This window comes from Tursiops truncatus, chromosome 1 (genome assembly GCF_011762595.2).
Source record: "Tursiops truncatus isolate mTurTru1 chromosome 1, mTurTru1.mat.Y, whole genome shotgun sequence".
Classification (NCBI taxonomy): Eukaryota; Metazoa; Chordata; class Mammalia; order Artiodactyla; family Delphinidae; genus Tursiops; species Tursiops truncatus.
In genome coordinates this window covers 101,856,039-101,869,086 of record NC_047034.1, presented here as the reverse complement: position 1 = coordinate 101,869,086, position 13,048 = coordinate 101,856,039, and the positions used below count along the sequence as shown (strand labels likewise).

The 13,048-nt window shown below is 35.9% G+C and overlaps 1 protein-coding gene across 5 annotated transcripts in view; it reads left to right on the top strand.

The window, feature by feature from the left end:
* FNBP1L (formin binding protein 1 like) overlaps positions 1-13,048 on the top strand; it is a 120,455-nt gene extending 107,407 nt beyond the window's left edge. For 4 of the 5 annotated variants that reach the window (XM_073810984.1, XM_073810965.1, XM_073810977.1 and 1 more), the window contains 5 exons: positions 2,303-2,412; positions 3,870-4,002; positions 5,243-5,337; positions 7,704-7,852; positions 9,265-13,048. In XM_073810984.1, coding sequence (XP_073667085.1) covers positions 2,303-2,412; positions 3,870-4,002; positions 5,243-5,337; positions 7,704-7,852; positions 9,265-9,443 — 666 coding nt within the window. In that variant the 3' untranslated portion in view covers positions 9,444-13,048. The remainder of the gene's footprint in view (positions 1-2,302; positions 2,413-3,869; positions 4,003-5,242; positions 5,338-7,703; positions 7,853-9,264) is intronic. The other variant, XM_019919802.3, reaches the window with a different exon arrangement.

Below are 13,048 nucleotides of genomic sequence, written 5' to 3'. Positions count from 1 at the left end.
ATGAAATTATAGTTAAACGTCATTTTAAAAGTTACATGGTAGAACAAAAGTTTATGTTTTTACAAAAGAAAAATTAAACAAAAATGATTTTTCTTAACACTCTTTAAAAAGATCATATAAGTTTGATTTGTAGTTTATCACAAGAATCATTAGATTTTCCAAAATGTAAGAAAGAAAGATTTCTTGCTCGTTTCATTAGAGAGTCAGTGCTTTCTTCTTGTCTACTAATGAATGGGAATAAAAGCACAAATAACTTAAATATCGTGTGTGTGTGCGCATGTGTGCTTGTGCATGTGTGTGATGTTCCTTTATACATATGTTTCAAACAAATTAATGGAACTGCATTGTGAAGACCTAATGTAAAAATTATTGGGTGCCTATGTAGTTTCTCATTTTTGGAAAACAAATGAGTCTTTTTCAGACTATTGCAGTTTGGCCTTTTATGAATTCCCATGTAGTAGGAGAGGTTTTTAAATGTCTCAGAGTCTCCTTTACAGCCATAGGAAATAGAGTGAGTTTAGTTCTCATATTCTATAAAGGAATATGTTATAATGTCAAAATGGGATATTAAAAATGCAAGTACCTAGCTATCTGCTGTTAATAAATTTGAGAACAAGTTCGATTAATGATAAGTGGAAATCTGGAGGATTTACTTATAGGTAATTGTGAGTTTATTACAATACTATCAAAAAAACAATATTGAAATGTGTTTTTTCATTTCATTAAATTTAAAAATATAAATAAGAAAGTTTTACTTTTGGCACAATATAATAGTTTTCAAACTATTATATACCTGTACCCCAAATTAGATTAAATCTGACAACTTACATTGATAATTGACCACTAAATTTAAAGGCACCTTATAGGAAATTTTGCCATTTGTTTATTTAGGTCAGATTTGGGTGATTGACAGATTTTTATTTCTGGTGACTGGTAGATTAAAATACAAAAGCCACTTAGAAAAGATGTCCTCCTTTTTTTTTTTTTAGACAGGCTTGTTGAATGTCCATAATGTTTAGGCCATTTGCAGAAAATTTTCTTATGAATTAAATGTTACATTTGATCATGGCTTACCTGAAAAGTGAGTTTTATCTTTTTTAAAAGCAAGGGAAGCACTCTTATAGATGGTGAAATAAAGCTATTTAGATGTGTTATAGGAGTCAGTGGTTCAAGGAGCAAGGATGCATTTGTTGTGGGAGCTCACTTCAGCAACACTTAAATTGAATTGCATATTCTTAAAATCCCCATTTTAAAGAGAAAAATGAAGAATAATGTCAGCAATTTTTGAGTATGTAAAATCTTACATAAATATGGGCTCATGTTAAATGGAATCAATAGTTGCTAACATTGGTCTGGTTGTATACTCTCTAATAAGATAACTACGGTAACAATGACATGATTAGCATTTAAGAGGAGAAAGACATCATTTGAATCAGAAGTTACATCTAAATACTAGAACTGTTTCTTAAATGATATAGTTTCTTGAATATCAAAACATTAAAAAATTTTTAGACATTAAGCATCCTTCCTAAATAAGGATTTTATCTTTCTTTGGATTATATCTTTATTTCAAGAACAACTGAGGTATGCTATTTGGTTGTACAAAGGATAATTGAAAATAAATTCCTTATTGGAATGTAGTTTCTACTTACATTTCACTTGGTGGATAGTTCTACCTTTTATTTTTTAATGATCAAGTATGTTTCGGTTCTAATGAATGGTTTAATAAATACAATCATTAAAGACAGTGTAATATTAAAATATTTTTCATTAGTTATATTGCCTTTATGAGGTAAGTTGTTTAACTCAGTTATATAAACTTTTCATATTTTCAGTCTGAACATTTGTAATATCCCGAGTATCACGGCAATAGATTTGATTTGGGAATGTGGTGCAGTATGTTATATAAAAAATACTTTGTATAAGTGAGAAATGTTACGTGTTTCCATTTCATTGTTATTGCTGTAAGAAGGTTCATCTGTATTTATTTTAACTCTGCCGAGACCTGAATATAATGTTATACTGGTAATTACCAATTATCTGTATCTGCTGATATTTTTACCTATTCTATTTCATGATTTTTTAAAAAGTGACTGGCATCTGAGCTCTTTCTTCAATACGATTGTTTTAATTAACATACACATACGTATCTATGTAGATTTCTTTTTCTTAAAAGGAGGTGTTTGGGGCTAATTTGAAATTAAACTTAAAATTGATATATATTCTTACTTTATAGTGAGTATATTTTAGAAATAAAATTTCATGAATATATCTTTTATAATGATTTAGATTCTCTTTTCAGGGCCCAGCACTAGAAGATTTCAGTCATCTGCCACCAGAACAGAGACGTAAAAAACTACAGCAGCGCATCGATGAACTTAACAGAGAACTACAAAAAGAATCAGACCAAAAGTATTTTCCCATTAAGTTCTGTCTGCCATCATTATTCCTTTCAGAGTCTACTTTGAATGATATGTTTAAATGTGATGTATAAAAGGCTTAAAAATTATACATCCTAACTGAAATATCTTTTGAGGGAAAAATACAGTCCTAAACTTTGGAAAATTGTGCTCTGTCATATTTTTAAAATGAAATGTTAGAGTTTCTTAGGTTGCAGGTTACTTATTGGATGCTAATAGTATATATTTATGCCTTCCATAAATTTTCAAAATAGTTTGATGATTATCAAGGGTAGTTTCACCAACACTAACTACCTCTTATATTTTGATAAATTTTTATTTTGCTTTAGTATATAAATTGAGCTCAATAGAAATCTGAGGTTATAATTATTTTGTTTGCTGCAAGAATGTTGGAAAACAGTGTTTGATTACTTACAGCTTCAGATTCATTCGTAGCTTTAATTTTTTTTCAATTTTATTAAAAGTTTCTTTTAGTTCAGTTTTGTTTTAATGAATATAGAGATTTATATATGATGAATAAAGGGTTATTACAGTGGATTGGTAACTTACTACCTGCTTTTACACTGAAGATAAAATTGGAGCTTAAACTCTGACATGAGTGATTGAAGAGATTCATACTTGAGAATGATCTGAAGATAGGTGATAATTAAAATAGTCAATTTTGTCTCAATAAAACTGGAAAAAACAAAGCATTAAGAGATCAACCTTAAAAAGGAGAACTGTAGGATGAGATGAGAAGAAATTTCTGTCATTTTATGTAACACATTTAAAGGATAAACAGAAGAGAAGGAATCAGTGAGGGAAATAATGGGACAGAGGTGAAGGGAAGGGAAAAGAAAATGTAACCTCCAGGAAATCAAGAAAGAAAAGAATATTAAGGAGTGTTAGTAATGTCAGATGTTAGAGCCAAGGAGAGCTAATTGAGGCATATATAGTGATATAATAGTGATATGGTAATAGTGATATGATTAGAGAAGTGAAGAGGATGAATGACTTGAATTTAGAGGGAGAGGGGCAAGTTAAAGATGGTATAGATGAGTGGGAGGTTGATGATGCTGTGAACTAAGATAAGGAACACCAGTGGAATAATGTGCCTGGATGAGAATATGATGAGTTTGATTTGGGACATGATGAGTTTAACAATATTGAGGAATATTCTTTCAGTCCTTGATTAAATATATATAATCTCATTTAGGAAGCAAGAAATGAGAAATGAAATCATTTTTTTTTAATTCTAAATGTTTTAAAAGACTGCCTCCATAAATTACTAACTATATACATGATCAGCTTCGTGCAGATTATCTTCAATCAGGTAATGTTTGATTAAAGTTAAAGAGATACGACTTTTACGATTAGGCTGCATGTGAGTCCCCAGAATCAAATGAAACTCTTTTATCTGGGAACATGTAAAGTAAATGTTTAATTTTATGTCTTCCTGCTCGTTTTCAGAGAAGCACTCAACAAAATGAAAGATGTATATGAGAAAAATCCACAAATGGGGGACCCAGGGAGTTTGCAGCCTAAATTAGCAGAGACCATGAATAACATTGACCGCCTGCGAATGGAAATCCACAAGAATGAGGTAGATTTGTTATTTAGCAGTTGTCTAAGATAAGTTCATTTTTATAAACTTCATTATGATAGATTGGGTTTTGCTAGAATTATCTTCAAATACTTTATTTTAGAGTTTATGATCTAAAAGTAAGGTATCATTATGATCTAAAAGTAAGGTACCATAATCTAAAAGTAAGGTATCATAATCTTTCTTTTTTTTTTCTGTTGGCTGAGTTGCGTCTTTGTTGCTGCGCGAGGGCTTTCTCTAGTTGTGGTACATGGGGGCTACTCTTTGTTGCCGTGCGTAGGCTTCTCATTGCGGTGGCTTCTCTTTCTGCGGAGCACGGGCTGTAGGCGCAGACTTCAGTAGTTACAGCATGCGGGCTCAGTAGTTGCAGCGTGCGGGCCCTAGAGCACGTAGGCTTCAGTAATTGCAGCGCGTTGGCTCAGTAGTTGCAACGTGCAGGTTCTAGGGCACATGGACTTCAGTAGTTGTGGTGCACAGGCTCAGTAGTTGTGGCTCATGGGCTCTAGAGTGCAGGCTCAGTAGTTGTGGTGCATGGGCTTAGTTGCTGTGTGGCATGTGGGCTCTTCATGGACCAGGGATCAAACCTGTGTCCCCTGCATTGCCAGGCAGCTTCTTAACCACTGCGCCACCAGGGAAGTTCAGGTATCATAATCTTGAGAATTAATCCCTCGTTGAAGTTTTTTTCCTTATTTAAAACTTTATGTAAAACTAAACGTACTATGTTTTTAATCAGCTATCAAGTTGATCATTGACCAAATTGAAATAAAGGTTTCCCTTCTCTAAGAATTACATAATTATAAAGACCCAAAGCACATTTTAAATGTAGAATATTTTATGAGCTTTAAAATATATACATTGGGCTTCCTTGGTGGTGCAGTGGTTAAGAATCCGCTTGCCAATGTGGGGGACACAGGTTCGAGCCCTGGTCCGGGAAGATCCCACATGCCTCAGAGCAGCTAAGCCCGTGTGCCACAACTACTGAGGCTGCGCTCTAGAGCCCGTGAGCCACAAGTACTGAAGCCCACGCGCCTAGAGCCTGTGCTCCGCAACAAGAGAAGCCACCGCAATGAGAAGCCCGCACACCACAACGAAGAGTAGCCCCCACTCGCTGCAACTAGAGAAAGCCCACGTGCAGCAACGAAGACCCAACACAGCCAAAAATAGAAAATAAAACAAAAAGTAAATAAATTAAAATATGTATATATATATTTATTGAGCTTAGTTTTGTTTTTTCCCTAAGGCTTGGCTGTCTGAAGTTGAAGGCAAAACAGGTGGAAGAGGAGACAGAAGACATAGCAGTGACATAAATCACCTTGTAACACAGGGACGAGAAAGGTTATTTTTTGCATTTTATTTGTATTTCCTCCTTTTACCCCAAACTTTTCTCACTGTTTTGTCCTAAACTTCATACAGTTCTCTTTTTTCCTACAAGTTTGGCTTTTAATAACTCAATCTTTGAACCTAAATAATTTTCTGTTTCTTTATAATAGCTACAGGTGAAGTATGAGATTTCATATTGCTGCTCAGTTCTAGTTTGTAATGCGTCTACAAACAGAGAGGTAGGAACTTGGAAAATTCTGGGAGCTGTGGTCTAGAGGCATAGGCTCCCCAGGCCTGGGAAGATTGCCTTTAGGTTTAGATGGAGTTGGGTAGCTTATGCCAAAGAAAAATTTAACTGTCAAATTACTCAAAGTTTTGTGAAGGAAAAAAATTCATATTGTTAAATTGGATCAGAGCTTCCAAAAGGCATTTTACTAAATTTCCATGTTTTCATACCATTTGTGACATTTTCTCCCTTTGGGTAAATGTTTTTTTTCCCCCTCATAATAAAATCCAACAAATTTGGATTCACCTTAGAGAACAATTTGAGAGATCTAGTATCAAATATTGGTTTACTACCTAATTACATTGTAATTGAGCAAATTCATTTTTTAAAAAATTTTATTGGATTATAGTTGATTTACAGTGTGTTTCAGGTGTACAGCAAAGTGATTCAGTTATACATATACATATATTCATTCTCAGATTTTTTTCTCATATAGGTTATCACAGAATATTGAGTGGAGTCCTCTGTGCTACATAGTGGGTCTTTGTTGGTTATCTGTCTTATATATAGTAGTGTGTGTGTGTTAATCCCAAGATCCTGATTTATCCCTCCCCTCCACATTTAGCAGTTCATTTTTAATGCTCCCTGAGTCTCAGTTTCCTAAAATATAAAATAAAGATTAAAATACCTGTCATACAGGGTTATTAGTAATGAATGAAATAATGTAGGGGTCCCCAACTGCAGGGGTGGCGCACAGCAGGAGGTGAGCGGCGGGTGGGCTGGTGAGTGACGCTTCATCTGCCACCCCCATCACTCTCATTACCACCTGAACCATCCCGTCCCCCCACCCCCGCCCCGGTCCCTGGATAAATTGTCTTCCACGAAACCGGTCCCTGGTGCCAAAAAGGTTGGGGACCACTGAAATAGCGTACATAAAGCACCTACTAGTAAAATACCTGTGCTAGTATGTGCTTGACAAATGTTAATTTCTCCTTCTCTTCCTCTCCATTATCACTTTTTGAAAGTATATATCCTTAATATATCAAGAGATAGTCACAAATACACTGGTTTTTGTTATTAGGTAAACCCTAGATTAAAATAATCTAGTCCCTCTGGTTTGTGTTATTAAGAACTTGGCTTCCAGGTATACTGAAAGTACTGCTAAATCTCATCATGCAAATTATGAAAATATTATTCAGTCATTTGATTCTTTAGCAAAATCAACATTTTTTTCTCTTTTTGAAGTAAAAATTTACAGAAAAAATGCCTTTGGATTACCTGCTTTCTGGGATTTTCTTAGTTACTAACTTTCCTCTTAACATGATTAATTGGAAATTAATTTTACTAGGAGTCTTTTGGTTTTCAGTGACAGGATGAATACTCTACCCATACTGGCTTAAACTGAAAAGGGATTTTATTGGCTGACTTCAGGGAGAGCTTGATCTAGGAACTCAGATGATATCTTCAGTACTCCGTTTCTCTCCACCTTCCAGTTTTGCTTTACACTGTGTTGGCTTCATTTAAAGGCTCTACATGGTGATCTTCCAAAGCTCTTAAGCTCATATTTCTCCAGGTTCACGTCCAGTGGAAAAGGAAGGGAGCTTCTCTGAACAGTCCCAAGCAAAAGTCTTTGTGTATCTCTCATATCTTACTGGGTTACATGCCTACTAGTGAACTATTCACTCTGGTCATACAAGTTCTGTGCTAAGATGGACCCTCTGGAACCAGGACAGAGCAACTCTACCTGAAGCCTGTGAACTGAACATGGGTCTGGGTGGGTCCCCTAAGCAATTTTAGGGTTTTCTTGAAAAAAGAGGGGGTGATGAATCCAGGATGATAAAAACCAAATGTCCATGACATTTTTCCATTTTATCTCTGGACCCAGTGATAATGAGACATACTTACTGAATACATGTTATGTGCCTAGAACATTGTAATCTTTTAATTTTTAATTTCAGGAAATTCAACAAAAGCATTTTGAATTAGAAGCCACACACACACACACACACACACATTTCAACATTTAAGAAAATGAAGACTTAATTTGGAACTGTGTCATGGTTATTTGATTCTCTGAATTGATCCTGAGGAGATCAACTTGTAGGTAATATAAAAAGTTCCCATGTACTTGATTAGAGATAATTTTGTTTCATAGCCCTGAGGGAAGCTATACTGATGATGCAAACCAAGAAGTCCGTGGGCCACCCCAACAGCATGGTCACCACAGTGAGTTTGATGATGAGTTTGAAGATGACGATCCCTTGCCTGCTATTGGACACTGCAAAGCTATCTACCCTTTCGATGGTATGATTTTCTTAATACACTGTAATTGATAAGATTGGTTCCTTAAAGTCTACATACAGAGTCATGCACTGTAGTGTCCTTATAGCTAAATAAGAAAACTATAAGTACCAGAAAATTATAATCCCAGTTCATTAGTGTGAATATTTTTGTTTTAACTACATTGCAGGTATAGAGATTTTTCTTCCATACATGACATTGAAAGAAAATTACCTATGTTATCAGCATCCTAATAAAGATTATTATTTAATTATCAACTTTGGTTGATACAGAATTTCCCAACTTTGATGTACTTATCAAAGTTGAAGCCGCTTGAGCATGTAGCTCAACCCAGAAAGTGGAAGGCTGGTAAATATCACTTCAGGCTGTTCCTTGTAACTTGCTAACGTTGAGCGGCAGGTACTAGGCAAATGGCATAGCTGAGTGCCACCACCATATGCTGACCCTGTAGGCCATATTTTCAGGTGAGGGAAGGAGGAAACGTGGTAGCTTCTGACTATGCCATCCTTCCCCCTGTGATAGTTGGAGGAGAGACTCTATAAGGGAAGGAAGGCATTGTGGCCCTCTCTTACAGGTTTTTAGTTACCCTTCCCTCTCTTGGACTTTGAAAAATCGTTTTCTTCATTTCACAGAGGAGCAGAGTAACACCCTTACAAAGAAGATGTTATAAAATGGTGTATGAATTTAAGGCCCTTCCCTACCCATCCATTGTTTTGGTTTTTAAATTGAGTAGTTTTTAGTTGCTGCTCATTCTGAGAAAATAGTATTAAATAAGATTTTGCTATAATTAGCTACAGAGAGTAAGGGAAGGATTTAGTGTATGTTAAATAAATATTCATTTGTGAAAACTGTTACTGCTAAGCAGGTTGGGAATGGTTGAGGGATTGGGAAGAAAGAGAGGCCTGAGGCTGATGAAGTTTTGAAGGAAGTTTGTGGCTATGATCATTCTGCTTCTACCATCACCAGAGTTGGACCTGTATTTTTCTCTGCTCTCTCCTCAAATTATATTCTTTCCTTCTTTCTTCCAACCCTCTCACTGTCTTGTTACTATTTTGAACTTCATGAATTTTCTAGATAACAGTGCCACTCAAATTTGGGGAAGGAGTTGGAGTAGTGAAATAGGAGTTAGCATACCCTGTCAAATCATACAGTGTTGTTGTAGCTCAGATACTTCATCTGTTACATGGTGCTGCTGTTAATGCCAGCCTCACGGGTTATTGTGCAGTTCAAATGAGGTAAGTATATGAAACTGTTGGGTAAACTACAAAGCATCATAGAGGTGTTGGTAATGAGAGTCAGTGGGCTCATAGTTCTATTACATTGAAATCTAGTAGGGTTCCACGTTGTTTTTTGTTGTATTTGTAACTTTTATTCAAAATTATTGCTATACTTAAATTATGCTTGTGCTCATTTAGGACATAATGAAGGTACTCTGGCAATGAAAGAAGGTGAAGTTCTATACATTATTGAGGAGGACAAGGGTGATGGATGGACAAGAGCTCGGAGACAGAATGGTGAAGAAGGCTACGTTCCCACATCATACATAGATGTAACTCTAGAGAAAAACAGTAAAGGTGCAGTAACTTACATCTAAACTAACCCGGCAGCTTTGTAACATGTATGACATAGGAACGATAACAAAATGAAAACACAGTCAATGGGTGGGAAAACATAAGAAAACTGAAAGGGCATCCAAGATTTATTGTTCACTGTGTGAGCTGAGTGTAGGCTCGATCTTAGAGATGTGACTATTACAAGAAACTGTTCTCGTGACGCTTTACCATTTGAGTGATGTTGGTGTGAAGCTTAATTGATGCCTTTTGCTTTATGTCCTGCTTAAGTCTGTGTGAAGGATTTGTGTTTTTCTGCCTTATAAATCATAAAATTTAATCTACTGGGCAGGAATCCATCCTGTAGAGGGGTAAGGATAGAAAGCTCCCTACCCCTCTACACTTTGCTTCAGGAAACACAGTGACTGTAGTGAACTCAAGTAAAACTGATCTGAAATGCTTGCTATAAAAAGCTGATGCCCAAAAGAGGGGTTTGGTCTAGGGGTTTGAAATTGTAGCTACAGTTTCTAGGAAAAATGTAATAATAGTTGGCTAATTGGATAAAATACGAATGTAATCATTTTCATTTTTGTCCTTATTCTCAACTTCAGTTTCCTAAAGGAAGAAAACAGGCACCTAACACATAATCTGTTTTAGTAGTAGGCTAATCAAGAAACGTGCAAAATAAACGGGCCTGGTCTTGCTCTTTAAGTGGGGCTTTCTTTTGAGACCCAAGGATATTTTCAGGTTTTCTAGTAATTTTCAATAATGTACAAGCTTTCTTCTAAATTAATGCTTGTATTTTTCATCTTTAAATGTCTTTTGAGAAATACCACTTTAGTGATACTAGCATTTAGCAATTGTACATAGGAAAGTGGATTCTAAATAAACTAAGAGGAAATCTTGCATGGAGGAGAAGTACCGGCAAATTTTGCTTGAAAGAAAAAATGACTTTTTTCACTAACTGGGTTGGAGGAATATATCTCTGTCATCACAGAAGGCATTTCCTCATTTTAGCTGAATCGTCAATTATTAGGAGTTTTTTTTCCAATTTTAATAAGCATTTGTTGGAAACACTGTATAATCAAGACATGTGCAGTGCTAGTTGTGTAGGGGAGTAAAGTGAGGAAGCAATTAAGAGACTGGTCCTTAATTTTGCTCATGTTCCAACATGTTTTGGTGTTTTTAATAGCTGACTATAAAATGATTTTAGAGACATTTGGGATGGACACTTTAAACTGAACACTCCTTTTGGTCTTACTAAAGGTCTTCAGTAATTGTTCTTTTCTTTTTCCTCCTGGACTGCAGGTTCCTGAAGAGGGTTTCTGAGGAAATGGGCAAGATGTTGAAGGAGGTTACATGCAGCTGCTTTTGGGGGGAGGGTATTAGAGTTGTCAGGCTCAGAGAGAGTGAGAGAAGCAAGTTGCATGAGTGCATGCAGACATGATTATTTTTTTACTAACTTCATTAGCATTTCCGTACATTGTTTTAAAAAATCATTGTAATACCAACCCTTAAACTTGTCAATTACAGTTATTCACATAAAGGAAAAAAGCCAACAATGGCTAACCTTTTTTTTTTCCATTTATTTTACTGATATCCAAATCAGAAAGAATGCAGAGCTGTCCTTAAGTTTGTCATATCTGACTGTCCCAACAGGACTGTCCATTGCAGCTCTTTTAATTGGCTTTTAGACCCATTGTCTGTTAGAATCCTTGCCATTTTTGACTGTTCCAACAGGACTGTCCATCGCAGCTCTGTTTAATTGGCTTTTAGACCCATTGTCTGTTAGAATCCTTGCCATTTGTCAGTGTCTGCCTGCGTCACCTCTGTGCTTGCTTAACATCCTGTTGCATGTCTAGAGTGATCGGGTTTAGATCTTTCAGGCATGTCTTTATAATCCCTTGTTCTTGTCAAAGCCTTTGTTTTGTTTTACATTTGTAGTGCAAATCACTTTGTCAAACATCTCCAGCACTAATGTTTCCATCCTAGTATTTGTGTACGCTGCTATAACTTCCCCACTGCAAAACATTCCAGTTTTGGCATTATGAAGAAGCAGTTTGTGAACCTGAAGTATTTATGATCAGAAGAAAAAACATCTCTGCTCTAGCCTACAGCCCAGTTGAAAGAACTCTTTGAAACATGATACATCTTCAGCACCTCAGTCTGGGAAGAATCTATAGTCAGCACTGAAATCCTGGCATAATAAACACAGGAGATACTCACCACCTCAAGACAAAGGACTGTTGTCAGAAGTCAGCTGCTTCCATTCAAACGCTGCCTTAAACTAGAGTGCCTAAATCTGCTGATTGCCAACACTACCACTACAGTATCCCACAAAGGGCTTTATGTGTCAGCTCAGTGCGACCTCCATTAACTCGGCAGTGCTGCTATAGCTGCCGATACAACCTCGGTAGGTGGCTTTTAGAGCTCTACCATGTTTGTTGGTGCATCTTCAAATTTACGCATCAAACTAAAGACATGTCTGAGTCCATTTTACTTAGTGTTTTTATGAGAAGTTTTATGGCCCTCCCTCCCATTGTCTTCTAATTTGGGGTTACTGTTTTCTCACTTAATTATTACAATGATAGTCTGTTTCCAGGTGATGATTTTATTTGAACCACATACAATTTAGTGAAACTTTGTAATGATCTATGTGCACTTTTCCTTGTAAAATGGGAGTTTCTGTATGTTTATACTTGTAAATATAATTGTCATCAGTGCCCCTACGCTCATGTTGCTCATGTTGTCCTCCCTCGCATTTGTGATTCTGTTAATGACTTGTATCTTAACTAATTTCTTAGTGACATATAATGGGGAGGTGGGTGGGGGTGGGGGGATATTTGTAACATGGAAGCTTCATTAATTTGGTTCTTTACTGTTTTGAAGGAAGAAAGAACGTGAAATGGTCTGTGTATTGTTGGATTTCAAGCGATATTTTAGAAACTGTGTGACTGCTTTAATAATTTTTCCCAGTGTTATTTGAATCGTACTACCAGTTATACTAAAGCTGAATGACAATTGTGTGAAAGTCGATGCCTTCGTAAGATCAAGTACTCCCATTACACAGCTGACATGATAGTGTATTACCTTTAAGGCTAGTAAACTATGAAGTTTTAGATTTTAAATCTCGTTACAGGGTTATTTATATAAAGTGACATTATTCAGTACTGACAGACTACATAAAGTAGTTTTCAGATCCAGTGCTATTTTTATTTTAAAGGTTAGCAATGAAGAGGAAACCTGAGCTGGCTGTGTTTGTCTTCTGTACAAAGCCTGAGGTGCTTGTGCTTTTTGGCAACAGCCACAGAGGGCAAAGTTTAAGGCTTTCTTGCGAGGACTAACTGTTCTTTTCAAGCTACTGTTTGTTTTTCTTAAAGCAGGATTTGCTTCCGTAGGAGGCAAGTTCCCTCACGTGGAATAGTGCAACCTGTGTATGGGTTATTACAATAGGAAAGACATTTGTACTTGCACAGTTTAAATCATTCTTAAATTTGAATATGTGAATTGTCCAAAAGAAGTCTTTAATTTTTTCAGTAATTTTTACTCTTTTTGTGCACATGTTGATTTCTTAATGTAAATGCTTTGTTTAAGATAGTGTTCTCTGTTGAGAATATTTTCATGGAATAAAATAATCTTTTCATGGTCA